The sequence below is a fragment of the Phasianus colchicus genome, chromosome 19 (genome assembly GCF_987193195.1).
Source record: "Phasianus colchicus chromosome 19, bPhaCol1.hap1.1, whole genome shotgun sequence".
Lineage (NCBI taxonomy): Eukaryota > Metazoa > Chordata > Aves > Galliformes > Phasianidae > Phasianus > Phasianus colchicus.
The window spans coordinates 2,514,496-2,542,135 of record NC_143454.1 but is presented as its reverse complement, the minus strand read 5'-3'; the positions used below and the strand labels follow the sequence as shown (position 1 = coordinate 2,542,135).

General features: G+C 42.2%; 1 protein-coding gene and 1 long non-coding RNA gene across 10 annotated transcripts; one reads left to right on the top strand and one right to left on the bottom strand.

The window, feature by feature from the left end:
* The first annotated feature begins 758 nt into the window (after nt 1-758).
* On the top strand, nt 759-26,312 carry ANKMY1 (ankyrin repeat and MYND domain containing 1). Of its 5 annotated transcripts, none has more exons than XM_090121409.1 (16): nt 759-912; nt 1,430-1,576; nt 5,101-5,537; nt 6,500-6,716; nt 7,516-7,680; nt 9,889-9,947; nt 11,240-11,283; nt 11,811-11,923; nt 13,582-13,743; nt 14,404-14,511; nt 16,055-16,186; nt 16,900-17,013; nt 18,152-18,317; nt 19,727-19,793; nt 20,907-21,061; nt 26,158-26,312. In XM_090121409.1, exons 1-16 carry the CDS (start codon nt 865-867, stop codon nt 26,310-26,312), a joined length of 2,289 nt encoding a protein of 762 aa, XP_089977535.1. In that variant the 5' UTR covers nt 759-864. The 5 variants fall into 5 exon arrangements, with proteins under 5 accessions (XP_089977535.1, XP_031457282.2, XP_089977534.1 ...); XM_031601422.2 differs by having other exon boundaries at nt 11,240-11,411; nt 11,783-11,923; XM_090121408.1 differs by lacking the exon at nt 26,158-26,312 and adding an exon at nt 25,709-26,134 and having other exon boundaries at nt 11,240-11,411; nt 11,783-11,923.
* LOC116234096 (uncharacterized) lies at nt 13,750-27,623 on the bottom strand. Of its 5 annotated transcripts, none has more exons than XR_016458905.1 (7): nt 26,298-26,385; nt 26,139-26,193; nt 23,888-24,535; nt 22,152-22,281; nt 20,879-21,020; nt 17,982-18,268; nt 13,750-15,541 (listed from the first exon to the last, which is right to left on the bottom strand). It is a non-coding gene; the product is annotated as an uncharacterized LOC116234096 (long non-coding RNA). The 5 variants fall into 5 exon arrangements; XR_016458907.1 differs by having other exon boundaries at nt 18,179-18,268; XR_004168067.2 differs by lacking the exon at nt 13,750-15,541 and adding an exon at nt 27,369-27,623 and having other exon boundaries at nt 18,180-18,268; nt 26,298-26,418.
* Nucleotides 27,624-27,640: the final 17 nt, after the last annotated feature.

The following is a 27,640-nucleotide window of genomic DNA, read 5'->3' as shown; positions in this document are numbered from 1 at the left end:
CCTCTTTGGGACACGAAGAAGTGTGTGAACAGCTCTCTGGTTTCTGAATGCAGTGAATGGATTACAAACGTAAAATGTGTCACACAAGTCACTATAACTCAGAATAACTCAAAAGAAGAAGATGAAATATGAACAAAACAAGCCTAAGCTGCTGTGTTCAGAAATGGGAAGGCCCTGGCCGCCTCCTGCAGCAGCCCTGGCCCCAGACTCTCCTGCCTGGTTGCTGCACCAAGGTCCCTGCCCATGCCAACTTGTGTTGCTGCACTCACACCACACTAGCACGTTCCCCCAAGGCGCACCCAAAGGTCTCCCGACCGCCCCCTACCTTGGCCCGGACCTACAACCTCCTGCACACCAGCTGGTCCAGCCCAAAGGACCTCATACAGCAGGCTGAGGAAGATGGACAGGCTGTGTGAGACACATGCTGCTATTCCAGCTGCCGCTGTCCTTCGGTACCTTACAGCCATCAGGCCCCACTCCTTGCAGTGCACGTCCAGTGACACCCACGGCTCCAGCAGTGCTCACAGCCCCAGCAGCCTGTCTGCAGGGATGGGGCATCACCGCCTCTCTGTGCAACCTGTGCAGTACCTCACTGCACAAGACTTTTTCCTTATATCTGATCTAAATCTCCCCTCCTTTATTTCGAAGCCATTTCCGTTTGTGCCATCACACACAGACGCCCCGCCCTCGGTGAAGCCGTGCCGGTTCCGCCCCGCCTCCTCCCTCTGCGCCGCGTTCCCCGCACGGCTTCCCGCAGGACCGCCCCGCGGCCCGGCCCGGCCCCGCTCCGAGGCTGAGGGGCCGGCCCCGTTCCGGACCCCCCGCCGGTCCCCATGGCAACGCGCCGTGCCGCAGCGGGGCGCCATGGCGGACGGTCCGCCCGCGGCCGAGGAGCGGCGGCGGCACTGCGAGGTACTGCCGGGCTGCGGGAGGTGCCGGAGCTGCCGATGACAGCAGTTGGTCCCTTTCGTTCTATGATTACTGTTCGCTAGTGATGTGAAATTTCATCACTGCTTGCTAATGAGGAGCAAGCGCTAGTTTTGGAGTAGCAGTTATATTCATTATAAAGCGCGTGGTGTCTAAAGGTTTAATCTCTAGCGGCTTCACCTGCAGCTGGCAGCTGAGGACTTCATGCAGGGTTGGAGGTGCAGATGAGCAGCAATCATCTGTGCTTTTTTAAAAGTCGTATTGTGATGACTCAGTACAGCATGCTGCTTGGTGGAACAGCTGCTGGCTGGGGCAATTCTGGAAAGTTGTGCCTGAATTTTGAAGCTTGTGAATAAAATGGGTTTGAGATGTGTTGAGATCTTGAAATCTCTCCATGTACCAGTTTACTGCTCCTTGTTAGTCCAGTAAGAGCTGAGTAACTGCTTATTTCTGTCCTCTCGGTTAAATCATTCATGCCTTTTTCCTCTGTTCTGAATTACAGAGATATGTGGGGCAGTTCTACGTGAGCCATCGCCATGGAAAGGGCATTTGCTACTGTCCTGATGGCTCCCACATCCAAGGAGCATTCTATCTTGGCCACGTAGAAGGCTACGCGACCCAGGAATGGAAGGATGGCAGAACATTTCAGGTAACTGAAGAAACGCTGTCCTACCATTTTGACTTCTGCTCCTCTCAAAGTCAGTGTAAGTACAGGAAAATTGAGTTTCTTTTTTCTTTCTTTTATGTTTCTCTCTCTATTTTTTTTTTTTTTTTTTCAAACAGCTCTCTGAACCTCTTAGTATTTTTCTTGCTTAGAACAAAAGCTTCGCGCTTTGATCTGTGAATTAGGGCGCTCTTTTCAACTGCTCACCTTATGTTGTACCGAATTTTGCATAAGAAAATCTTACATTCCTTTGTTTTCTCACAAGGTATTACTGAAAAGCCTCAAGTGGAAGGAAATAATCCTCCCATTTTATAGTCTTTTCAATGGGGAGTTGATCAATAATAGCAATGCATTTTTTTCCTGAATATTGACGATGTATTACTAATTATGGATTTGGGAGAGCTTTAATTTCTATAGATAACATACAATCTAAAGAGGCAAATAAAGAAGCTTCAGATCGTAGCCATATTTAGAGCTGTACTGTTGGCAGTCATAGTTCTTTTCTCATGTTTCTTTACAGTTGGGCAGTTTGTTGTCTTTTACTCCAAATAGCTGTTTTGGTATTGTGGCAACTCAGGATGAGCCTGCCTTGAGAAGTATGTATGATGCAGAGGCATGAGGCTGCCTCAGTTTGGTAATGCTCATGCCTTACTATCACAACCCGATCAGATCCGGATTGTTGAGATTTTGAGATTCTCTTGGGCTAAATTAAAGGGAAGCCATAGACCCATAGAATGGCTTGGGTTGGAAGGGACCTCAAAGATCGTCGAGTTCCAAACCCCCAGCTGCAGACAGGGTTACCAACCACTAGACCAAACACTAGGTCAGGCTGCCCAGGGCCCCATCCATGGCCTTGGGCACCTCCAGAGTTAGGATACCCACAGCTCTCTGGGCAGCAGTTCCAGGACCTCACCATCCTCTCAGCGAAAAGCTTCCCTGATATTTAATGTAAATCTCCCCTCCTTTAGTTTAAAACCATTCCTCCTTGTCCTGTCACTATCTACCCATGTATTGAGTTAATTTCTCTCCTATTTATAAGCTCCCTCTAAGAACTGGAAGGCTGCAATGAGGTCTCCCCGCAGCTTTCTCTCCTCCAGTCTGAGCACCCCCAGCTCCTCAGCCCGTCTTTGCAGCAGAGGTGCTGCAGCCCTCTGCGTTCCTCGTGGCCTCCTCTGGCCCCGCTCCAACAGCCCCACGTCTTTCCTGTGCTGGGGCCCCAGGCCTGGACGCAGTTCTCCAGATGGGGCCTCACGAGGGCAGAGCAGAGGGGGACAATCCCCTCCCTGCCCGCTGCCAGCCCTCTGTGGGTGCAGCCCAGGGTGCTGCTGGCCTTCCGGGCTGCAAGCGCACACTGCTGCTCGTGTCCAGCTCTTTGTCCATCAGGACCCCCAAGTCCTTCCCTGCAGGGCTGCTCTCAAGTTCTTCTCCCATCTGTACTCATATCTGGCATTGCCTCAACCCAAGTGCAGCGCCCTGCACTCAGCCTTGTTGAACCTCATTAGGTTTACACTGTTTTCAAGCTTGCCCAGGTCCCACGGGATGGCATTCCTTTCACAGAATCACAGAATTGCCAGGGTTGGAAGGGACCTCAAGGATCATGAATCTCCAACCCCCCTGCCACATGCAGGGCCATCAACCATTCCTCCTAATGCTAGACCAGGCTGCCCAGGGCCCCATCCAATCTGGCCTTGAACACCTCCAGGGATGGGGCATCCACAACCTCTCTGGGCAGCCTGTTCCAGTACCTCACCACTCTCTCTGTAAAGAATTTCCCCCTGATGTCCAACCTAAATCTCCCTTCCCTCAACTTAAAACCATTTCCCCTTGTCCTGCTGTCACTCACCCTTTCAAAGAGTTGATTCCCCTCCTGTTTGTAGGCTCCCTTTAGGTACTGAAAGGCTGCAATGAGCTCACCCCACAGCCTTCTTTTCTCCAGGCTGAACAAGCCCAGCTCCTTCAGCCTGTCCTCATAGGGGAGGTGCTCCAGTCCCCTGATCATCTTTGTGGCCCTCCTCTGGACCCTCTCCAACAGCTCCCTGTCTTTCTTGTACTGGGGGCTCCAGACTTGGACGCAGTATTCCAGATGGGGCCTCACAAGAGCAGAGTAGAAGGGAACAATCACCTCCCTGTCCCCGCTGGCCACCCCTCTTTTGATGGAGCCCAGGATACCATTTGCCTTCTGAGCCGCAAGGGCACACTGCTGGCTCATGTTAAGTTTTTCATCTATCAAGACCCCCAGGTCCTTCTCCACAGGGCTGCTCTCAAGGACCGCTCCTTCCAGTCTGTAGGGATGCCTGGGATTCCTCCGGCCCAAGTGCAAAACTCTGCACTTTGCCGTGTTGAACCTCATCAGGTTCACCCAGCCCACCTTTCTAGCCTCTCGAGGTCCCTCTGAATGGCATCCCTTCCTTCAACTGTGTCAACCACACCACTCAGCTTGGTGTCGTCAGCAAACTTGCTGAGGGTGCATTCAATTCCATCATCGATGTCATTGATAAAGATGTTAAAGAGCACCTGTCCCAAGACAGAGCCCTGGGGGACGCCGCTCGTTACCGGCCTCCACCTGGGCATAGAGCCTTTGATGACCACCCTCTGTCTGCGGCCTTTCAACCAGTTTCTTATCCATCGAGTGGTCCACCCATCAAATCCACATCCCTCCAGTTTGGAGATAATTTGAGTCAGAGGTCACAGAGGCTCTGTCCCTTATCACGGTTGGTCATGGAGGTGTCTCTTGCAACAGGGGAATTTGCTCAGGTCTGCATGTGGGTAGAGCCATCCACATCCTCTGATGTACTCTGCACACTCTTCAGCAAGCACTTCTGGTTCCCTATTCCAGCTGCCAGCTAAGAACACAATTTCTGTTCATTCTTCTTTGCTAAGCAGTGCCCCAGTGATGGAGACATTGAAACAGTTCTTGGAGATTTTCCATCAGACCTTACACTTGCCTGCCATAGTGTCACAGCCAAACTAAGGTACCATTGTAGGAAGATTAAAACTCATCTCCTCTAGTGTTTTGTGACCAAGTCTATTCTGTTAGTGTCTCCTACCATGTTTGCAAGACTACAGTTAGTTACCATTGTAAGAAAATAAACTGATATCAATTCTATCTTCCATGTCAGTGCAGATGTGTATCAGAGGTGCTTGGTTTCTATTTGGAAAATCTAAATGAAAATCTATCCTGGCCTGGCTAATGAATCCACATTTACTCACTGAATAAATTAAAAGAAAATCTTGGCTGGGCACAAAGTGGTCAGGAAGTTTAATCTAAACATTGTATCTCACTGTTAGGGGCCTTCCATTGCTTGTGAGCTTGAAAATTTGTTTGCCACTGAACGTGCCCAGGTGAATGCGGGGGCCTTGAAGTTCAGAATGGATTCAGCTGTTATTGCTGTGTCAACAGGAACTGTCCCAGTAGGGTCAGAACTAGCCAGATCAGTTGTACCAACACAGGCTGTTGTATGATGTGCTTGATCTCTGACTGATACTAATGAGCTTGCTTGTTTCCTAAGGGACTGTACAAATCTGATGAGCGATTTGGACCAGGGATTGAGAGCTATCCAGATGGCTGTCAGGACGTTGGCTTGTGGCTTGCAAATCATCTCATTAAACTGTGTACTGAAGTACCTGGTTCTTTTTCTGTCTTGGATTATCCGGAACATTACAGATATTTTGATGACAGTACTCCAAAGAAGTATATTTCTGTCAAGGAGGATCCTTTCCTCCGTAGCTACAAACATCTTCCTTTTGATGACAAGGATGTTTTCCCTGAAGGAGTTCTTGCATATTCTTGTAACATGGATCATCTTACCTTGACTCACTCTTTCCTGGAAGATTGTGATGCTCATTACTTCGAGAACGCCAAAGAGCTGCCTGAAGAAGACCCCTGGCATGTTGCAAATGGAACTCCTTTGCTAGTTAGGATACAAATGCATGCTTATAAGCACAGGTAATACTTGATGATTTGTTTATTGTATGTGGATTGTTAGCATTTTTTATCTACAAATGTTCATTATTTTCAAATTTATATTGCATGAATACATTGCACCAGATATTTTTTTATGGCCTTGAGATTACAAGTTGAATTTTTAAACAAAACCAACAAATAATATATTCATCTTTTAGCTCACAAATTAAATTAAATGTCATTCATATAAGTTAAGCCTTGATTTTCTTCTGGCTACATCTGTAAAATTAGTCTGATTAATTATTTGCTTGTGAAGAATTACTGGAAGTCCAGTTTTGATAGCAACAGGGAGGCAAAGGCTGTAGAGACCGGAGAGGAATGACCACATCTCTTTTGAGAGCACAGTGTTTTCTGCAAAGATGTAAATATGAAGGAGAACGGTGTCAGATTTTCAAAAGAACTGGAAATCTGGCCACTGATACCTTTTAGAGGTCATCCTGACTCTTGTTCTCCTCTAGGCAATACAAAATATGCTGCAGCTAGTCTACAGCTAGCAGCTAACAGCTAACTTGGTACCTGTACATGGGAGTACTCCCTGGGCAGGCAGAGTTGATGGAAACACATGCTGCATATGCATATTTCCTTGATGACAAGGATGCTTTCTAGTTACTGCAGGTGATGGAAATTTAATTGTAAACTGATGTCACGAGTGTGTATAACTAATTTTTCATTTAAATAATTGGAAGTTAGATTTAGCTTCCTTCTTTTCGTAGATGTTTGATGGCTGGATATTTGAACTCCTCTTCAGTTACAGTCTACATGCTGCTGCCAGCATCCTGTATTCTGGTTTGCCTTCAGCAAGCTTATGCTGTTTGAAATAGATTTTAAAATGATCGCTGGTCTGATTTGTCCATCCTTCTTACCATCGCATTTTGAACTGCCCTTGTGGTCAAGGAATACCTACATGCTTAAATGTGCAGTGGTTTTTTCACTCTTTTTTCTAGGCACTGTCAAGCAGAGTTCTCTTTAGATATGAAGCTCATTCTCAGAGGAGTCCGCAGTAATTATGGACATCCAGGACCCAGGGAACTTGCCTCAGAGCAGTTAATTCAGAAGGCAGCAAGAGGAGATTTTGATGGAGTCTGTACAGTTCTGAGGAATGGATTGGCTCATCCAGATGTGGCTGATAAAAAGGGATACACTGCACTTGCTGCTGCTGCTGTAAGACCCTAAGTATGGTACTACTACACAATAACATTCCTGCTATTGTAGGCTGAATAAAATGTTGGTCTTGTTTTGTTACATAATATGAAAGGAATGCTCAGTAAACAAGAAAAACAGAAAAGAGGTGTGGCATGAGTAGTGCCTGTAATGATTGGTATCATGCCAAACCCCACTGTAAATAAATCATCTAAAGGAAGCCCTTCATTAAGTATTAGAGATGGCTTCAAACACTAGGTTTGATTTCAGGTTATAACTATGCATTGGACCCACATTCTTGGATAGAACTGTGCCCTTATTTCTTCTCCTAGCTGAAATCAGAATCAGGTGGAGTTTTTTTGTTTTTGCTGAGAAGTGATAGTGGCTAGAATCCATGCATGCACGACTTCAATTCCTGTAGGAAGGGCATGAAATCCACCCGTAATCTTTTTATTTGTACCCTTTTCAGCTACTGGAATACTTGGCATTCATTACAAATTGCTAGCAAAATCAAGATAATAATTGAGAACACTGTTTTTCTGTAGACATCTTGGTCAATTTTAGTCTCCTTCTGTATGTAAATCCTCCCTCATTCTCAGAAAGAAGGAAGAAAAAAGGAGAAGGGTGTACTTGAGGACAGAATTTAGCTGAAAGATGCATAGTTTGAACCTTGTAAGACATGGTTCTATATTGTATTGTTATTTTGTGGGAAACATACATTTGCATTAGCTGAACGGTGTAAAGCACTATTTAAAAACTGTCAATTTCTTTCAATGTCTAAAGCTGGAATTGTGCAAGTATGGATTTTTCCCCTCTACAGGTTCATTCCCACCGTGATATTGTGAATCTACTTCTTGATAGTGGGGCTGATGTGAATAAGTGTAGCGATGAAGGATTATCTGCTCTGTCCATGTGCTTTATTCTCTATTATCCAGAAGAATCTTTTAAGGGTAATATTGCTGAGAGAAGCTTGCACAGTAACCAGGTTTGTTTCTGTCTAATCTGACAAAACATAATGTATTATATCCTCAGGCTGTAAGCTTGCTTTTTAAAGTTCTGTGTAGGAAAAATGATATTTTTTTTCATTTTTCGCTCTAATAATGTATAGTAATTCTTCCTGTCACTGCTGACTCTGAAGTTAAAGGGCTTGGCTTAGTAACAAGCTTTCTCTGCAACAAAATAAGGCACTGTATCGATAACAGATATGTGAGGCCATGTTTGCTTGGTGTTTCAGACAATGAAGATGCAGTGAAGTAATTACTGGGAATTACAAATAATTAGAACAGTAGGAGACAGGTGGGTCGCCTGGTACTACGGAGTCATGCTGGCATCATTGAGGTGGCAAGTAAAAAGCTTGTCAGAAGTCTGATTGCTATAGGGTGGATCACAAAAGGAAAACTCCCATCCATCTGCTGCAAAGAAAAATGCTTGCTCTGAATCTTCTTATCTGGGAGTATGCATTTTGTAACAGTGCAAACCTGGGAATAAAAAAGAAAATGAAAACAGGGTGTCTGGAATCACCAGCCAGGATGAGAAAAGGAATAAGAACGGGGACTAGGCAAGTAGGAACTGCATGGTGTTGGAAGTATTTCAGTGGATGCCAAAAATGGAAGAGTAGTGCTGACATGTTCAAAATAAACTAGAGAGGTACTGGCCCATATCCTGTGGAAGCTTCTTGGAAATCAGACATCTACCTGTGGCATTCTGTGATGGACATGGAAAGAAACACTGATACCATCTGTCTGGACTTCAGAAAGGCCTTTGACATGGTCCCTCACAACATCCTTCTCTCCAAATTGGGAAGATCTGGATTTGGTGTGTGGGCTGTTCAATGGACGAGGAACTGCTTGTGAGATTGTACCCAGAGAGTGGTGGTCTCTTCTCAGTATCTGGATGGAGATTGGTGACAAGTGGTGTCCCTCAGGACTGGTGCTCTTTAACATCTTCATCAATGGCATTGACAGTGGGACCTTCAAAGACCCCTTCAGACTCAAATGATTCTATGATTCTATGATCTTTGGTTGTTCTGAAGTCCCTGTTCCAGTTACAAGAGGATGTCTAAGTGGTTGTTCATTGCTAAAGTTGCAGTATTCTTAAGGGAAAGGAAGGAGAGTGAGAGATGAATATACAACAGGTGCTCAAAGCTTCACATAAAAATAAATGTGAAACTATTACCTCTCATTTTAGAGATAATACCAGGTAATTTGGGATAGAGAGAGGATCTTTCTGGTTTTGTTTGTACCTGTCACTGTCTTTTCAGATTCAGCAAGAAAAATGCACACTGTTTTCACTTTTTTTTCTGTGTTGAATCATACCATCAGTGGTATGGGTTGGAAGGGATCTTAAAGATCATCTGGTTTTAAACCTGCTGAGAGCAGGGTTGCCAGCCACCACATTAAGTTGTCCAAAGCACCTAGAGCACTGTGACCAGTTCTAGGGCCCCCAGTACAAGAGAAACATGGACATAGTGGAGAGAGCCACCAAGATGGTGAAGGGACTGGAGCAGCTTTCCTGTAAAAAGAGACTGAGGGAGCTGGGATTGTTCAGCCTGAAGGAGAGGAGGCCCAGAGAGAATCTTCTCAACATATAACAAATACCTGCAGGGAGGGTGTAGAGAGGGCTGATTCCAGGCTCATTTCAGTGCTCCCCATGGACAGGACAAGATGCAATAGGCACAAACTGGGACAGAGGAGGATCCATCTGAACATTAGGGTGCACTTTGTGGTGTGGAGGTGTCAGCCACTCAGCTTGGTATCATCTACAAACTTTCTGAGTGTGCACTCAATCCCACCGTCCGTTTCACTGACAGAGTTGTTAAATAAATGTTAAATACCTGCAGATTTGGAAACACAAGTTTAGTAGTTCCTAGTTTAAAGTTTTCATGCAAACGAATGCAGGTTGAAAATCTGTGTCTTGTTTTATTTCAGAGAATTTTTTTTTTTCTTTAAAGCCAGGTGATGGATGCTGGAGGAAGCTTTATCTCTTCTAAATGTACTTGAGTCACCAAGAAAGTTGGGCAAGAAGAACACTCAGCTGTGTTTGAGTATTATTCTTAGTTTTTAATATTAACTACAAATTACTTCTAAAAGATCTCTCTGACCATATTCCATTATGACTCTATGCTGCCCAGCTTTTATTTTATTTTTGTAACCTCTTTCTTTTCTCTTTTTTCTTTTTTTTTAATCTTTAAAAGTGGAACGAACGATCAGAATCCTCAGAAGCAGTCAGTGTGGCTGAGAGCATAACCTCAGAGTAAGTCTTGCACTTACTGTGTAAGCAGACAAATTCTCATAAACCTTTTTGTACAAAGTAGCAATAGTATTTCACAGAAGGGTGCATCCATTGCAAGGAAAGCTATTTTTTTTGTATGTATAAATGGGTAAATGTTGTTTTCATGCTGGTAGAAGACACTCATTGTTTATACACTAATAGTTCAGGCTGGCAGTGGGAGAGACTGCAGTTGAAAAGTGTTGCTGAAGCAAAGAGCATCATGCTTGGGTGACACAAGGTTTCTTGTTAGCATAACATAAAAAGCTGATAAGTATGCAATAGACTTGTGCAATGTAGTGCAGATGTGAGGAAGGAAAATAATTTATTCACTCAAAGTCTTGACTCCATATGAACTTAATGGTTGTTTTATGCAAGTGTCTGTTCATTTGTGTTGACTGAAATGTGGTACAGCTATTTTTGCTGTGTGTATCCTGGAAAAGGCCACATTCTCCCTTCTGTTTTGCTGGCAGTCACCAAACATAATGACATTTTTGTGTTATGTTTTATGTTGCTGGAGATAATTCTGCTATCTTAAAAATCCCAAACTGAAACTTCCTGATTGACATTGATCATGACTCTTTCCTTTTGTGGCACGTCTTTCCATGAGTCTTGTCTGAAATACTGTGTATATTACCTGATGTTGATTAGTATATAAAGATCCATTGAATTGAGCAAAGCTTATTTAATACCATGCCTGAAAAGATGAGTCTTTGCTGAGAATGCTGTGCAGTAGAGTTTCCGGGTGACTTCCAAGTGCTGTTTGCCTTTAAAAAAAAAAAAAAGAAAAAGGTTTTTTTGGTGGTATCAGGCTTTTTTGTGGGATGTATAGATAGTTACACATCAAGGAAATGCATATTGTCCTAGTCTATCCTAACTCCTGTACCAATCTTTGAGTAAGGGAAACATTACAGCCTTGATTCCTTAGGGAGATGAGTAAGGTATGACCGAAGAAAGAGCCTTCCAGGAAGCAGGAATCTGTTTCTGTGATTTAAAAAAACTTCAGTGTTTACGAGTCACAAGTAAGTACCTGATGGAGGTACAGAGAATCTTGCCTAGTTTTGCCTGTCTGTTCCCATGCAAGACTTCCCATGATCACATGGACTGCTGTAGCATACTGCTCCTTTAGCTCAGAGGGCTGAGGTACACCTCTTCAGGTCATAATATTGGGTGTTGGTGTAGGGCACTTGTGTGGTTCATCTTAGTGTAGTAGCACTTAAAAATTTTCTTAGGAGGTGCTAATAAGTTATTCTGGTATTTTTTTATGTCAACTTTAGGCAACAGAAGAGATGGGAAACAATCCAACTGCTGCTTCGACGAGGTGCAGATCCCAATGTCTCCTGGGTCCCATCACACCTTCTTTTCTTTGCTGTTAAAGCTGCTGATGCAAAGGCAGTGAAACTCCTCTTGGAAAAGGGAGCCAGGACTGATGTGCGGCTTCCATCCAAGGTTTTACTGGATTGTAATTCACAATGTGTGTGACTGTCAGTGAGGCACAGCATGGGTGAAGAGGGAGCTTGGATTTTTCTTCAAACAACAGTTTGAAGAACAGATTGGTCTTCAAACAAAAAATTGGCACTGAGTCCTGCTTGTGACGCACTGGAACAGGTTGCCCAAGGAGGCTGTGGATGCCCCATCCCTGCAGGCATTCAAAGCCAGGCTGGGTGTGGCTCTGGGCAGCCTGGTCTGGTGGTTGGTGACCTTGCACATAGCAGGGGGTTGGAACTAGATGGTCTTTTGGTCTTTTTAAGCCCAGGCCATTCTATGATTGTATGATTCTATGATAAACAGGAATCCTAATGCTGTGTTTGTGTTTTCAGTTCTGGGGTTTATCTCCTCTCCACATAGCTGCCTCTATTCCTGGGGAGGAAGGAGTCCAGATAACAGAGTACCTCCTGAGTTCTGCTCTAGATCTTGATGCAAGGGCAGAAGATGGAAATGAGGTATATGGTCCAGATGAGGTAAGTTTCTCTCTCATCTCATTTCCTTTCACCTGTTTAAGTTCAGACTGCAGAGGACATAAGCAAGGAACTGAGCCTCCTTCCTTCTGGCAGAGTAGTCTTTGCATTTTACTGGACTAGCTTTTAAAAAGCAAGAAAAAGTCATGTGGAGTTGATAGTTGATTCACACTTGTTACTTGAGATATTACTTTAAATTCTGTGATTATGTGATTTTTATTACAAGAAGATTGGAAGGGATCTATGAAGACTGTGTAGTTCAATACCTCTGCTCAAAGCAGGATCAAGTAGCAGGTTGCTCAGTGTCTAGATCTGTTGTTTTTTGAGTATCTCCAAGGACAACTTCTGTGGACAGTCTGTTCAGTGGCAACGTTTTTTCTAATGCAGCCCAGAGTGCTGCTGACCTATGCTGCAGGGGTGCATGTATGCTCAAGTTCAACCTGTTGTCCACCAGGACTTCCAGGTCCTGCTCTAGAAGGTTTTATTTCCATCTGTTCAGCCTCCATGGTGTACTGGTTCCCTCTGCCTAGTTCTCCAGGCTGTCCAATTCCCTCAGAACAGCAGCAGCACTGCCTGCTGCATCAACCACTCTGCAGTTTTATATCATCTTGCAGAGTATGCACTCTCCCAGCATTGAGGTCATTAGGGCATTATTATAGTATCTACCCTAGGGGTATCTATAGTATCTGCCCTAGTATCTGTCCTGGGGCACAGCATTGCTGGATGTCATGCTGCTAATCACAAAACCACCTCTGCCTGTGAGTATTGAATGCCTTGCTAAAGTCAAGGTAAAGAACAATGACTGCTTTCTCATCTTTCAGTGAGCTGCTCATCTCATTGTAGAAGGATGTACTTGTCAGGCATGATCTCCCCATTGCAAAGCTATTTTGACTGCTCCCAATATTGAATAAGTTTGGAGATGGCCTTTCAGATTTTTCCATCAGCTTCCCATATGCTGAAGTGAGGCTGTCCAGCCTGGAGTTCCCTCCAGCCTTGCCCATAAGATAAGAGTGGTGTTTACTTTTTGTAAGTCCTCAGTAATGTCTCCTCAGAAGTAAGCAGGGTCTTGTAATGACATTGTCCAGCTCCTTAGCATACCATCAGGTCTCATTCACTTAAAGAGGAGTCAGCTTGTGTAACCAGTCTGATAAAATTTATTTGACTGTGAACAGGACTAAGATGAATGTCTGTAGCACAGGGAGATTTAGATGGCTTTTTCAGTTTGTATTTCTATGCTTTATCTGTAAGTAGAAATATTATTAAATTGCAGAATACCCAGACATTGTGCAGGTAGGCATAGACCTGAAGTGAATGACATAGAGATGCATTTGACTCAAGGAAGGCCCCATACGCCTAGAAGCTTGCTTCTTTTTTTCTGCATCCCACACAGTACAGTTTGGCCCAGTAAGTTATTATCTTCTATCTCTAAAATTTTCTTTCCATAGACTCCGCCAATGGTTTTATTGCACTCCTAAAGCAGTCTGGCAGATGAAACCTGAATGAAGAAAGCACAAAAAGGGAAGCAGCGAATATTGTAGGACTGAACAAGTTTTATCTATATTTAAGATCTAGAGCAATGAGTAACCAGACAGGCTTATTTTTGTTCACTTGTCTTTAAGCTCTATTACAAATAGGCAGATAATTTCACTTTGATTTCTCAGCCTCAAGACGAAGAAGCCAGCTTGTCAGGTGATGTCACTTGGCAACTGGAAAATGAAGCAGGGCCACCACAAGAGTACTTTTCCTCCTACAACGGTCCTGTTCCAGAAGAAGGTGGGAGGAGTGCCCTGCATATTGCATGCGAAAGAGAGGGTAACAGTGAGGTAAGAGCACAGCATCTGAGGTTCTGCTGTCCCGAGTAACAAACTTTGGTAGTGAAAACATTTCGTCTCTGAAGTTGGTGATTGAGTTCCAGGAATAATTTCTTTTCCTACTGAACTATCAGTGTTGTACAGATCATAAATCTATTCAAGTGTAAGGTGAAAAGCTTATTTAACTTTGGAGTTCCATTTGACAAGGGAAACTCCTTTACTCAAATTACTATTTGTTAGTTGGCCATAAACTTTTATCATCCACAGGGCCAATTTGAAGTTAGGCAGTCTTAGTTTTGGCACGTGCTAACCTCTCTGAATTTGATTTTGTAAGATTCTTGTCATAGATTTAGAATGCATGCACTTGGAGAATGGTATTTGAGAGAGGAGATGTGTACTTCCTCGAAAGCAAACTTACATATTCCCCCTGGTGGCAGGGTTAATGACATTTGGGAATCTGGTTGTTTATGTTTGACACCACTGTGCTTGGGCTCTCAATCTGAAGAAAACGGATATATAATTCTACTGTAACATCACAATTTATGTGAAAGCTTCAAATGTTTTTTTTTCTGCTTGTTTAATTACACTATTATTATGATGCTGATCTGATATTAAAAAGTTGACTTTACTATGTTCTATTTCTTCTTTTTTCCATGCCATCTACCTACAAAGCATGCCAGAGATGTTATCCGCCTCCTTTTAACGCATAAGGCAAATCCAAACACATTGTGGAGTGGCCATTCGCCCCTTTCCTTAGCGATTGCCAGTGGGAATGACTTGGTGAGCATTCCAAGGCATCTTCAGTGTTTGGTGTCTTCCTCCTTTCTGTATGCCTTCCTGATAGCCAAACTACACAGAGGTCGCCGTTGTACATTTCTAGCAAGAATAATGTTTTTACTTTTTTTTTAAACCCATGGGTGTTTCATGAGCTGAAACAGAGGAGTCCTAAATGACTACAGAATGAGGTAGCAATAAATACTTGGGTAGAATTCAGAAGGACTTTATATTTTGATAAATGTATTCATATTTATGAATTCATGAGAATCATCTCACATGCAATCTCCCTACCCAGAGTGATTAAACCAAGTATCAAAACACTTCTTTCTGGGTAGAATACAAAAAGGTAGTCATTGGTGATATGTGAAATATGGTGATAAATGAAAAGATCAATGGTCAAATTTCAAAACGATTTTGGTTGTAATGAGACTAAGCATTCCACAAATAAGATTTGTAGTTCACACAGTAGAATTCAGCAACTATCTTCCCAGAGCAAGGAATTTACTTTCCTCTGCCCACACTGGGGCAGCTCCACAGCTAACACCATGGTGCAAGAAAAGATGCACATCCAAACCTGGTAATGAAGCAGATATGTGAGTTGACACAGCATCCACATTGCTAAGTTGGAGTGAAATGGATTTGAAAGGTTGACTGTACAGTGGATCAGGAGTCGGCTGGATGGCCACAGTCAGAGATGTGGTCAGCAGCTCCATATTCATGTGGACATAGAATCACAGAACGGTTAAGGTTGGATGTGACTTCTGCAGGACATCTGGTCCAGCCTCCCTGCTCAAGCAGGGACATACAGAAGAGGATACCCAGGACTACCTACAGATGTTGATGAAGATCTCTGAGTGGGTGACTGTACAATCTCTTTTGGCATCCTCTGCCAGTGCTCCAGCACCTGCACGGCCCAGAATTACTCCCTGATGTTCAGATGGAACCTCTTTTGTTACAATTTGTGCCTGTTGCTTCTTGTACTGGCACTGGAATGATCCTGGATCCAACCTCACTGTGCACACACTGATAATGTCTAAAAATACATTGATAAAAGATATTGATATTATTGTCTGTAATGTCTATAGATATTATCTATTATTTATAGACAACTATATTTAAATATTATTTAAATATATAAATTTAATATATAATATTATATAAATTTAATATAATTTAAATATCATATTATAATAATATAATATTAATAATACAACATAATATTAAATATAAATTATATTTATATAATAATATATAATACTATATATATTTATATAATAATAATATATAATAATTATATATCTATTATTAGGTACACCTTGAGCTTCGTGTCTCCCATAATGGGGAACCCAGAACTGGACTTTGTGTGGCCTTACCAGTGCTGAGTGCACGTCCCAAATCTGTGACAAATACTAGTAGATTTCCAGGTGTACTGCAAAGCTTTAGGGCCTTGGCTGATGTGGCTAGGATCTAACTTTCCTACTGTTGAACTGTCAAAAATGGTTACCTCAGCCACTAATTTGTAACGTTTACATGTGTACATTTGCAGGCAGTGGTTGAACTCCTCAAACATGGGGCTGACCCAAATCTGCCACTAAGTGGAGCAGTGAAAAGTGCCCTCTGTGCAGCTGTCAGTACCGCATATGAACACCAGAGAACAACAGCACAGAGGATTATTTTGGTGAGAAAATGTCTTTTTTTAAAAAAATTTTAACTTCAGAAAAAGCAATGATATTTATCAGGTGCATTGAATTCCCTTTCTCTTTAATGGGTAAGCAGTTTTTTTTTTTTTTTTTAAGGAACAGTTAATATATATGTATTCCTGACACTGCCTGTTTCTGTCCTGTGGAGCAGGGTATTTTTGTGGCCATTTGTTTTTATGTTTGAGTGAAGAGGATGCCAACTTTTTGGTTTAGAAAAGAAAAAACTTCATTAAAGGCAAATAGGATTATTGTAGAACCCACAGCTATGTAAGATCTGACTGTTACCTTGTTTATAAACACACCATTCACATGGAGTGTTGTGTTACTGTGGATAGTGGAATCCCACTTTCTCTCTATGTTAAGGTCAGTGGCAGTGCTTGGGTGTGTGAAAGTTGGAACATTTCTTCTCACCCCAGAAAGCACAGAGCTGATCTCATTCAGAATGCAGGATTTTGAGATATCCAGAAACAAATAGGTACTGCCTTCAAGAAGGCTTTACTTAGAAAACATGTTTAGATCATCAATTGATGAACAGCGTTAATGGAGCAGAAGAAATGTGTGGTTTGATGCAAAAAGCAATCTCACAAATAGATGTTAAGCTCTGATAATCAGTCCTGTCTCTTTAGACATAGCATAAAGGAGATTTTTTTGGAAGCTTTTGTTTTTGCTGAGATGTGCTTCTTGTCTTCAGGTTGATAAACTGCTTGAAGCTGGGGCAGATATCCTTGCACCAGTGACTTTTCAGGAGGGAAAGAGAAAAGCTGTGGGAACTGCTGTTGACTTTGCCTATTATAAATATTATCAGGTATGACTTATGTTTCTGTCTTGAAAAATGCAGTGTTCTTTGTATCCATTCAGATATATGGTCTGCTTCGTCCTCGAGATTTGTCTAGGGCAGCCTTCAAAAATGCTCATTGGAAATTTGCTTTCTCCTTTCATTTGTTGTGAGACACCTTTCATTGCTTCTGAACTATTCACCATTTCAAGTCCGAATGTCTCTTAAGCATTTTGCCTGTGCAGATAATTGTTATAGCAATACTCCATTTGGAACTGAATTGGAAAAAGTTAAATGTAAACATAAATTGAAAAATTAAACACAAATGTCACATCTGTTTCTGTGAGGCTACAATGAAATCAGGAGAAAGTATTGTGATGTACATATATGTACATATATGTATATATATGATTATTATATATAACATGATATTATACATATAAGTGTGTTACAAGCTATGAAAATACCTTATCAATCAAACCTTAAAATAATGAATTTAAAAAATAAAGAAATTAAATAAAACATGTTAAAATATATTTTCTATAACATATTTTAAGTATATTTGCTAAACAAAATTAATTAATTTATTTGCTACAAACATGAAATAGAGTGAAACTCAGTAATTCATTAGTTCCTTTCAAAAGGGATTTTACTGTAGTAAAAGCTAGTACTAACTAATCTTGCTGTGAATACATTTCTGCCAGATTCTTTTTTTCCTGGACTTACCTATTTCAAAAAACAAGCTTTGAAAAAGCCAAGGATTCTTTGATGGTTCCAATTGGAAGCAATTCTGCCTTTATTAATATGATATATATATAGCTTTTTTATGGAGAAACAACATAACAGTGGGCAAGCAGCACCCTCTAGATGTCTTTCCATTTCCAGGAAGCCTCTCAGCGCTTCCACAGGTGCTGAGAGAGGAGCTCTGCAAGATGAGGGCAGCTTCCACTTTAAGGAAACGTTTGAAAACTTTTTTTCTTTACTTACTGAGTACTCACCAAACTTCAGACCTGGACATGTCCCGTGCCCCTTATCACAGGTGAAGCTCCTAGCCAGGATCTATTAGGGACAGTGCGGTGCTTTTGGAATGGCTTGGTTTAACTTTCAGAAAATTGCATTAGATTTAATGTTCCCATACTTCAGTGGATTAACTCATACTATGTTTCAGGACAGGAGAATTGCTAAAACACCATACCACATGCTGACAGCATCTGAGCAGGAAGTTGTTCAAACACGCCAGGCACTGCTAGAGCACATTACAGCAAAGCTCCGTGAGCGTGTCATTCTGAAAGAGAAAGAGTGGGATCAAGAAGAGCTGAGAAGATCCAAGAAATGTTAGTTCAAGCTTTATGAGTATCTCAAGATGAAGGGTAGCATCAACAGGTGTGAAGAGGAATTTACTGTTATAATTCCAGTTTTGCTGTCTGAAAAAGGAACTCGGTAAAAACTGTTCTTACATATTTGGTAAGGAGAACACTTGGGGTTCCTGCAAACACCAAAGGGAACAAAAAAGGCATGGAGGAAGAAATTTCAATATGAGCGTAGTGCCTGTCTCTAGCTATCTGGTAGATTCCTGTAGAAGATCTATTACCATTTATTAATGAGTGATTGAGGGAGCTTGCTTTCCTAGCATCTTTTTTGTTCTAATGCTCTAGTTAATGTATTAATTAGAGTAGTGACAATGAATATATACAAGTTAAGATGATCTAAGTGGTCTTCCCCAGTAGTTCTCAAATGTTTTCTGAGGCTTATAATCTCCTGATACCAGTCTTTGAGGCAGATGTATCACACTTGGAAAGTGACATCTGAATATCAGATTGTTACCTTTGCAGTAACAAACTTTGCAGGGAAGGCCCTACAGGGACAGGCTGATTGCTAGGCTGAGGCCAGTGGGATGAAGTTGAACAAGAACAAGTGCCAAGTTCTGCACTTTGGCAAAACAACCCCATGCATCGCTACAGGCTTTGGGCAGAGTGGTTGGAAAGCTGCATGGAGGAAAAGGATCTGGGGCTGAACGTGAGACAGCAGTGTGCCCAGGTGTCCTCCATACTCAGCACTGGTGAGGCTGTGCCTTGAGTACTGTGTTCAGTTTTGGGCCCCTCACTACAAGAAAGACATTGAGGCCCTGGAGCACGTCCAGAGACAGGCAATGGAGCTGTGAGGACTCTGGAGGACAGTTCTATAGGCAGTGGCTGAGAACTGGAATGGGTCAGTTTGGAGAAGAGGAGGCTCAGGGGAGACCTTATAGCTCTCTACAACTCCATGAAAGGAGTTTGTGGTGAAGTGGGGGTTGATCTCTTTTCCCACACAATAAGCGATAGGACGCAAAGGAAATAGGCTCAAGTTGTGCCAAGGTTGGTTTAAGTGGGATATCAGGAAGAATTTCTTCACATAAGGGATTATCAGGCATTGGAACAGGCTGCCTGTGGAAGTGGTGGAGTCACTGTGCTTGGAGGTATTAAGAACAGTGCAGTGATGTTTAGGACATGGGTTAGTGATGGACTTAGTAGTTTAATTGGATGGTTATACTGATGATCTTCACGGTCTTTTCCAACTTAAGTGATTCTATGATTCACTGACAGAAGATTCATTGTATTCAGTATCTTCAAGATTTATGCAGTAGACAGTTCATCTAATAGTGTGTGGTGCCCCAAATTTTTAACGAAGGCTGATTTTGTGACTAATATTCTATTTCTCTAATTGGAACACTGATTCTGGTCTCCTCTCTGTTATGTTGTTTTAGTGGATTCAGCCATTCGTGTATGTGCTTCAAAGAAAAAAGAGAGGAACCATCATGAGGAACAGGGAAGGTAGGACAGAGATATGCATGCAAGTATTTACTGTTCTTAGTCAAAAATAACAAGGCCTGATATTTTCCAAGCACTGCCATTTTTGTCTTCTATAATTTTTCTCTCATCTATCCAGTCTTATCAGCTGCAGTTACCTTCTTTCTCTGTCCTATCACATCACTCTATCTTCAGACTCCACCAGAAGAGTCGGCATACTATTCAGTCATCTTGTGGGAAGCAGCATATCTGCATCTTTTAAACTGAATCAGTGGTCACCTCTGCCAGTGCAGGTTTATACAGACACAGCATACAGGTTCTTGTTCATCACTGGTGAAAATGCAGAGCTAATGGTGGTGACTATGTTGAAAATTTGTGTTTTGTAACTGATAATTTGCTTTATCAAACAGTGTTACTGTGCACACTGTATCTGTTGTAGATTCCAAGGAAATAAATAGGAGGCATTACTTTTGGAGCAAACTACGTATTTTATATGTGGCCCCAGACAATTCCTCTTCACTCAGCATGGCCCAGGCAAGCCAGCAGGTTGGACATGTGTGACATAAAATGAACTAACAGAAAATCTGGAAGGTTAAAGCACACAAAGATTTTACAAATTCAGCAATGACTTACTGACAGAGGTGAAGTCTTAGTGCAGCTTGCTTGCTGCTGTGCAGGGATAAAGCAGTGTATCTAATAGAGACTGTATCAAATAGCTGGAAGGCTGTAATAATTTGGTAGCATATAAAATGTATTCAGTATTGCCTGTGAAAGCTATGATGTATTCAGATCTATCTTAGCTTTTAAGAAAATTGTATCACAGGAATGAAAGGTTTTGCATGAATAGCCTTTGGCTTTATCTTACATCTAGTCCTGTCAGATTTCACAGGCATAGAACTGTTTGGCTTGGACAGGTCATGCTATGGAGTTCTGTGCTGTGAAGAGTTCCTAAATTTTTAAAAAACCTGTAAGAGCAGAGCCCAGCTTGGAATTAGATCTAACAGTCTGCTTCCCAGTCCCACTAGCAGCCTTAGTCCAAGTACACTTTGTTTTATATTTCAACTTCAGAATAATTGTCAAGAATGAGGCTAAAAAGAACAATAACGTACTTCTGTTTGACAACGACCTTTGTTCCAGGCTGCCCATCTTTAAATACTGCTATCAGTGCGGACGTTCTGTTGGTGTCCAGCTGTCACCCTGCAAACGTTGTTATGAGGTCTTTACCTGCAGTGAGGCTTGCAGAAGGAAATCCTGGAATGAACGACACAGTCATGAGTGCTCAGGATCGCTGGGTAGGTTCAGCCATCATTGCTATGTTAGCATGGTAGTTTGTGTTTATGTAATAATAACCAGGGCATGCCTTCCTTTGAATTGAAGAAGTATATGAAGAAGTAAATGAAGAAATTTAAATAAGAACATTCACTTGAATGTTTTGGAAAACCACCAGCTTTAAGACTGCACAAACCCACAACAGAAGCAGTAGAAGACTAGCCCAGAATCACAGGGTGGTTGGGTTGGAGGGGACATCACAGAACACCCAGCTCGAACTCCTGTGCTGCGGGCTGGCTGTCCCCCAGCAGCTCAGGCTGCCTAGGGCCCATCCATGGCCTAGGGCACCTCCAGGGATGACAGAGATGAGCTCATTATCTGTATGGATGAAATTGTACTACTTTAGCAGATGCTCACATTGAGTGAATGAGGAGATATGCCGAATATGAGGATAAATACAGAACTACTGTCATCCTGTGAGTGATCTGTCTTTTAGAGGCTGTCTGAGATGAGACTTTTAAGTAGTCTGGATACAGTTAAAATCTTTGTACTAGAGATAAATAACATCAGATGGATTTGCTTACCATGATGGGGCTCTGGATATCTTTTAGCGGTTTTTCTAAGATAGTGGCATAACTTGGCAAACAAAATGAGACGGTCAAAGCAAGAGAATGGAATGATACTCCAATCAGTGAAATTTTTTCTTCATCCTCAAAATAAGAATGAAGAATAACGAAATGATAAGAAAAGTGGTGTTCAGAGCAGAATGTGCTGTGTTCAAAGCTGCTGCAGTGGTAACAAATAAAGCTGAAGAATGCTGGGCAGGTCTGATAAATTACAGCCGAGGCCACAAATAACAGAGATTTTACCAATTAAATGGGGTATGTTGCTTCTATTTAAAGATTCTGATTTGAAAAAAAAAAAAAATCAGAATTTTCCTAAAATATGAAAAGCTTAAATGTTTGATAAAGCTCACAGACTAACGAGAAGTTTGACCTTTCTTCATAAATGAAGTCACTGCATCCATACCTTTCTGCAAAAATGTATTTGGCAAAGTGCTGCTAAGTCTAATTTGTTCAGTGTTGCATTTATTGCTTAGACAGCATTTCTTACCCTCAGCAACTGGAGGCTGTGTGAATGAGATGACGGGTCTTCACTATTGAATTGTGACCGTTGGCTTCCCTGTAACTCACTGACATTCATTTAGCCCAAGTTCTCCCTGTTTCCTATAGTCCTTCTTTACCTTTGATAAAGCAAACAGAAAATGTTATTGAAGAAAACTGGTTACCTAAGTTGATGGGTTTTTGTTGTTGTTTTACTTTTGTTATATAGATATATATAATGGACAGTTTGGCCAAGGAAAACTACAGTGCAGTGTGTGATGCTTACAGCCATGCTGATCTGAGATCAACATATTGTCAAAATACTGACTGAAGGAATTTTCAGTGGAGAGAATAGAGGGTAATGTGGGTGCTGTACATTGAAGGACTTGAACAGGAAAAAAATATATTAATTAATTTAGAAAACAGAGTTGTATTACTTTGTCTTTAAAAATGTAGTGTGTCAGCACTACAACTATGTGAACCTAGTCACGACAAAAGCTACTGCTTCTTAATGCAGTAATCCCTATCCCGTATGGCAAACATCAAAAAGAGAATCCTGCTAGAAACAAAGGCGTTCTGCAGAAAGGAAAAGTGGAAAAGACAGGAAAGGAAAGAGAATCTAAGGAAAAAAAAATAATCCAGGAAGAAACATCAGGGTATAGAAAGAAAAATAAATGTCATGAAGTAGAAAGAAGGAGCAGAATACAGGCAGTGATGATAGGAAATGAACATAGAAAGAAATGGTAGAGGAAAGAATGACAGAGATGTTGGGGAATGCACAGAAATAGGAAGAAACATCAGACATTAAATAACGACAATAGGAAATGACAGAATAAAAGGAAATGACAAAGAGTAGATAGGAATAGAAAAGAGTGATGGGGAATAGAAAGAAGTACGAAGAAATGGCAAGAAATAACAAGGCATGACAGAAAGTAGACGTGTTGCACAAAGAAATGTGAAGCTGAGGCAGCTGGCAGCCTTTACTGGGCTTCATGCCAGTTCACTAACAACAAAAGGGGTTCAGCGGATCACCAGGTGGGATGAAACAGCAGATGGGATCCCATCCGTTCAAGAGAAATGAGAGCCTCCACTAAAGGTGTTCTGACACATCCTGGATCAAGCCACATTCCCAGGGCCATTCCTTTCACTTGTTTATAGCTCCCTGTGGCCCCTAAGCTGGCTAGTGATTGCCAGCTCTTCTCATTGGGTAGTACTGCTGAACCACTTACACAAATCAGGTGCTGGGGTTAAGCATCCACCTGGTATAATGGCACCCAGGTTGGCCCCAATGTGAAAGTAGCCTGGAGAAAAGGAGGATCAGGGGACACACTACTGCTCCCTACACCTACCTCCTACAAAGGAATTTGTGATGAGGGGGAGGCTGGTCTCCTCTCCCAGGCAACAAGTGATAGGAGAAGAGGAAATGGCCTCCACCAGGGGAGGTTCAGGCTGGATATTAGGAAACATTTCTTTACTGAAAGGGTTGTGAAATACTAGAACAGGCCTAGGGAAGTAGCTGAGTCACCATCTGTGGAGGCATTTGAAAAACACATAGATGTGGTGCTTAGGGACTTGGGTTAGTGGTAGATTTGGCAGTGCTGTAGGTTGGAGTTCATGATCTTCGGTTGTAATGCAATGGAAGTGCAGTAATGACAGCAGAGCAGCAAATTCCCAGGCTGCAGAAAGTGAGGATTTGCTCATGTGCAATAGCTATGGATGCAGAAATAAAGGAAAGAAGTTGCTTACCTTCAGATGACCTCAAGTATGCAGGAATCTCCAGCAAGATCTTCTTAACTCCATTGCCAGCCCTTAAATGAGATCTGGGAAGGAGTGGATCCTGGCTCCATCTCTTCTGCCACTCAGGTGCACTGTGTGCAGTTTGAGCTCCTTTGGCCCTGCTTTCCCACCAGCTGCTCAATCACTGCTTCAGGCTGTGACTTAGCATTTCCACTGTAGCAGTCTTTTCCAAACTAAGCCATTCTATGTGCATTCTTGCCATAGATGGAAAAGCATATGCAAAGATATGTGGGAATAAAAGATTATGGGAAGTAGGGAATGATAGGGAATGATGTCATGTGATGAGAGGCTGAGAGATGTGAGATTCACCATCCTCAACGTGAGGAAGATGCAGTGGGATCTCATCAATATGTAGAAATACCTGATAGGAGTGGTTAATGAAGATGAAAAATTCTTCACTGTGACAAGACCAGAGGTGACGGAAACACAAGACACATGAAATGATATGTGAACACAAGAAAACATGTTTTTACCGTCCAGGTGGACAAATGGTGACACAGGTTGTCTGGAGAGGTTGTGGAGTCTCCATCCTGAGAAGACATCCTGGACAGAGCCCTGGGCAGCCAGCTCAAGTGGCCTGTTCTGACTTCAATCGTACTGTGTTTTGTGATGAGAAAGAAAAAAGATATGAATGGGAGTAGGAAGACAAGAAAGAATACAGATAGAACGGTGGAATGAAGAGAAATATGAAGGAGATGACAGGTCCGGGTTTGATTTACTATAGCAGCAGAGTGTGAAATGTTTGTTGTTCATAGTTTGATAGTGACAGGTTGATATTTTCAGTCTTTTATCACCTTGGGAACACTTGAAATGGTGACTCTGGTGCCACACACCAGAGCCATTTATGTCTAAAGAACTGATTACTGTTATAAAATGTTCTGAAGGAGATGCAGAAAAACTGTTGCAAAGCACACTACCTCCAGTTTGGTAGGTGGATCCTGATGCTGTACAGACCTGTACTAATCCATCCAACAGCAAATCACATTTTCAAGGAGTAGAGGAGCAAGAACTCTCTAGTGAACTTGTTATTTTCCCCACCAAGAAAAGGAGCATAAGATCCAGAAAATTATCTCAACATTTTTCAACTTGCCCAATAATGTTTTGTTTGAAGCTGTTCTTATAATTGTCCAAGACATTGTAAGTGAAATCAAACAAAGCGAAACAACCCTCTCTTACCTCACAGAGTAGTTACAATTCATTCTTAAAAAACAAAACCAAAAAAACTAAATTTTAATACATATATAATAACAATTCTTAAACACTGGAGCTGTATAAAGCATTTTCCATCTGCCATGTTTTTGGTAAAGGTGTTCACTCAAATGCCCAACCAAATAGACCTCACTGCACACAATTGTTTGGCATCTTTCTCATGATAATTTGTAGATTTATGTAGAAGAGAATCATCCCCTTTAATCATTGACAATGTAGTCCATCCCCTGTGTATCCTGAAGTGCCTTTACACACTGTTCTAGTGGTGCTAAAGAGGATATGACAGCCTTACTTATGGCTGTGACCACTTTCAGTATGAAACTGAGAGAATCTCAATTAATGGTCATTTTGAAAATTACAGCTATATTTTTAAATGTGTTTGTCCCAGATCTGTGTTAAGTAATGGTGATAATTAAAACATACAAGCTTACTTAAGTGAGAGGACTGCTAATAAAAATACTTTTCATACATTATATTCCTTTCTGGTTAATTTCAAAGTTAAAAAGTTTCTTTATTTTTGTTTTGTTTGTTTCTTTTTTTTATTTCTTCTCTCCAATACAGAGAGACGTGAAGTTCCCTAACTTACATCACTTTGAGCCATTCAGTCTATTGCTCCAAGAGCCTCTGATTTCTGCTCCCTTTTTCTGCTTCCTGTGCTTTTAACTGTGGGATAATGCAATTAGCTTTTATTTTGTACCTCGTGAGGAAAACTCCTGAAGTTTTTACAAAGTCCTGAAGTTATTAGCAGTATTAGCAGCAGCTTTAGCAGTTTCTAAGATGCTTACAAGAAGCAGCAAGTATCAGTTGCATGTGGTCAGTTTGCTGGGAAGTTTACAGGTATGTAAGTAGGTACAAATAATGGACTGACAATTGTCTGTTAACAGTTGGGCCAAAATAGGAATATTCTCAAATCTTATACTCAGTTTATTGTTCCTCCCCCCCACAAAAAAAAAAAAAGCAAAAAAAAGCAAAAAAAAAAAGCAAAGCTCACTTTGTTTATTTATTTTCAGAGAAAAGTACAGTTCAGACGTTTCCATCTGCAACCACTGCAGGACACAAAAAGAACATCATTTGCAAAAATGGACGAGAAGGTGAAGAAAAGAGAGGTAAAAGAAAGGGTAGGGTTACAAGTGGAGGACGAGAGACTCACCAGAAGAATGGCTGACTTGTTTCAAGTACCACTTACTACTGTGTGGCCAAGTTTGAACACCATTTTCTTTCTGCCTTGTACTCCACTTCTAATAAGATTAAAAGTGACATAATCTGACGACCTTTGAGGAAATAAAGAGAAAGCATCTTTCCATGATGCCACATGAGCTCAATACCATCAGAACCGGTGTGTATGAGATGTAGGTACATCCATGTTATGCTTCACAGAATCACAGAATGGCCCAGGTTGGAAGGGACCTCAAGGATCATGAATCTCCAACTCCCTTTCCACATGCAGGGCCACCAACTTCCCCATTTAATACCAGCTCAGGCTGCCCAGGGCCCCATCCAATCTGGCTTTGAACACCTCCAGGGATGGACGGGGCATCCACAGCCTCTCTGGGCAGCTGTTCCAGCACCTCACCACCCTCACAGTAAAAAACTTCCCCCTGACATCCAACCTAAATCTTCTCTCCCTCAACTTAAAACCATTTCCCCTTAAAACCATTCCCCTGTTGTTATCTACCCTTTCAAAGAGGTGATTCCCCTGCTGTTTGTAGGCTCCCTTTAGGCAGTGAAAGGCTGCAGTAAGCTCAACCCACAGCCTTCTTTTCTCCAGGCTGAACAAGCCCAGCTCCCTCAGCCTGTCTTCGTAGGGGAGCTGCTCCAGTCCCGATCGTCTTTGCAGCTCTCTCCTCTGGACCCTCTCCAACAACTCTCTGTCTTTCCTGTATTGGAGGCCCCAGACCTGGACACAGTACCCCAGATGGGGCCTCACAAGAGCAAAGCAGAGATGGACAATCACCTCCCTGTCCCTGCTGGCCACCCCTCTTTTGATGGAGCCCAGGAGACCATATGCTTTCTGAGCTGCAAGAGCACACTGCTGGCTCATGTTAAGTTCCTTATCCATCAAGACCTCCAGGTAGCTCTCTGGCCAGGTAACCAAATGAAAGCACATTTGTTGGCCTTGCACAATCTTACATTTGCCTCTTTCTATTATGGATACCAGCGATATTCCATCATCTTTCAAAGAGAGAATTCTTAGATGAGCATATATCGTGGATGCACTTACTGGTTCTGTTAAACGGCCTCCTCATATTTGTGGTGTTTGTTTTTCCTCATAACCAATGATAGTAGATGAAGGCCCCCTCAGTTCCTCTGTTTAGCATCTCCACGTTACGGGGAAGGAAGGATGGCTACCATCCCGTCTGGCTGCTGCTCCAGAAACTGCAATGGAGGACCGAAAGCAGGGTGCTGCTAAGAAGTCACTCTGTGATTGGTTAGAATCCCTGCCACCTCGGAAGGATGGCGATGGGGATTGGCTAGCGTCTTTTCTCCACTCGC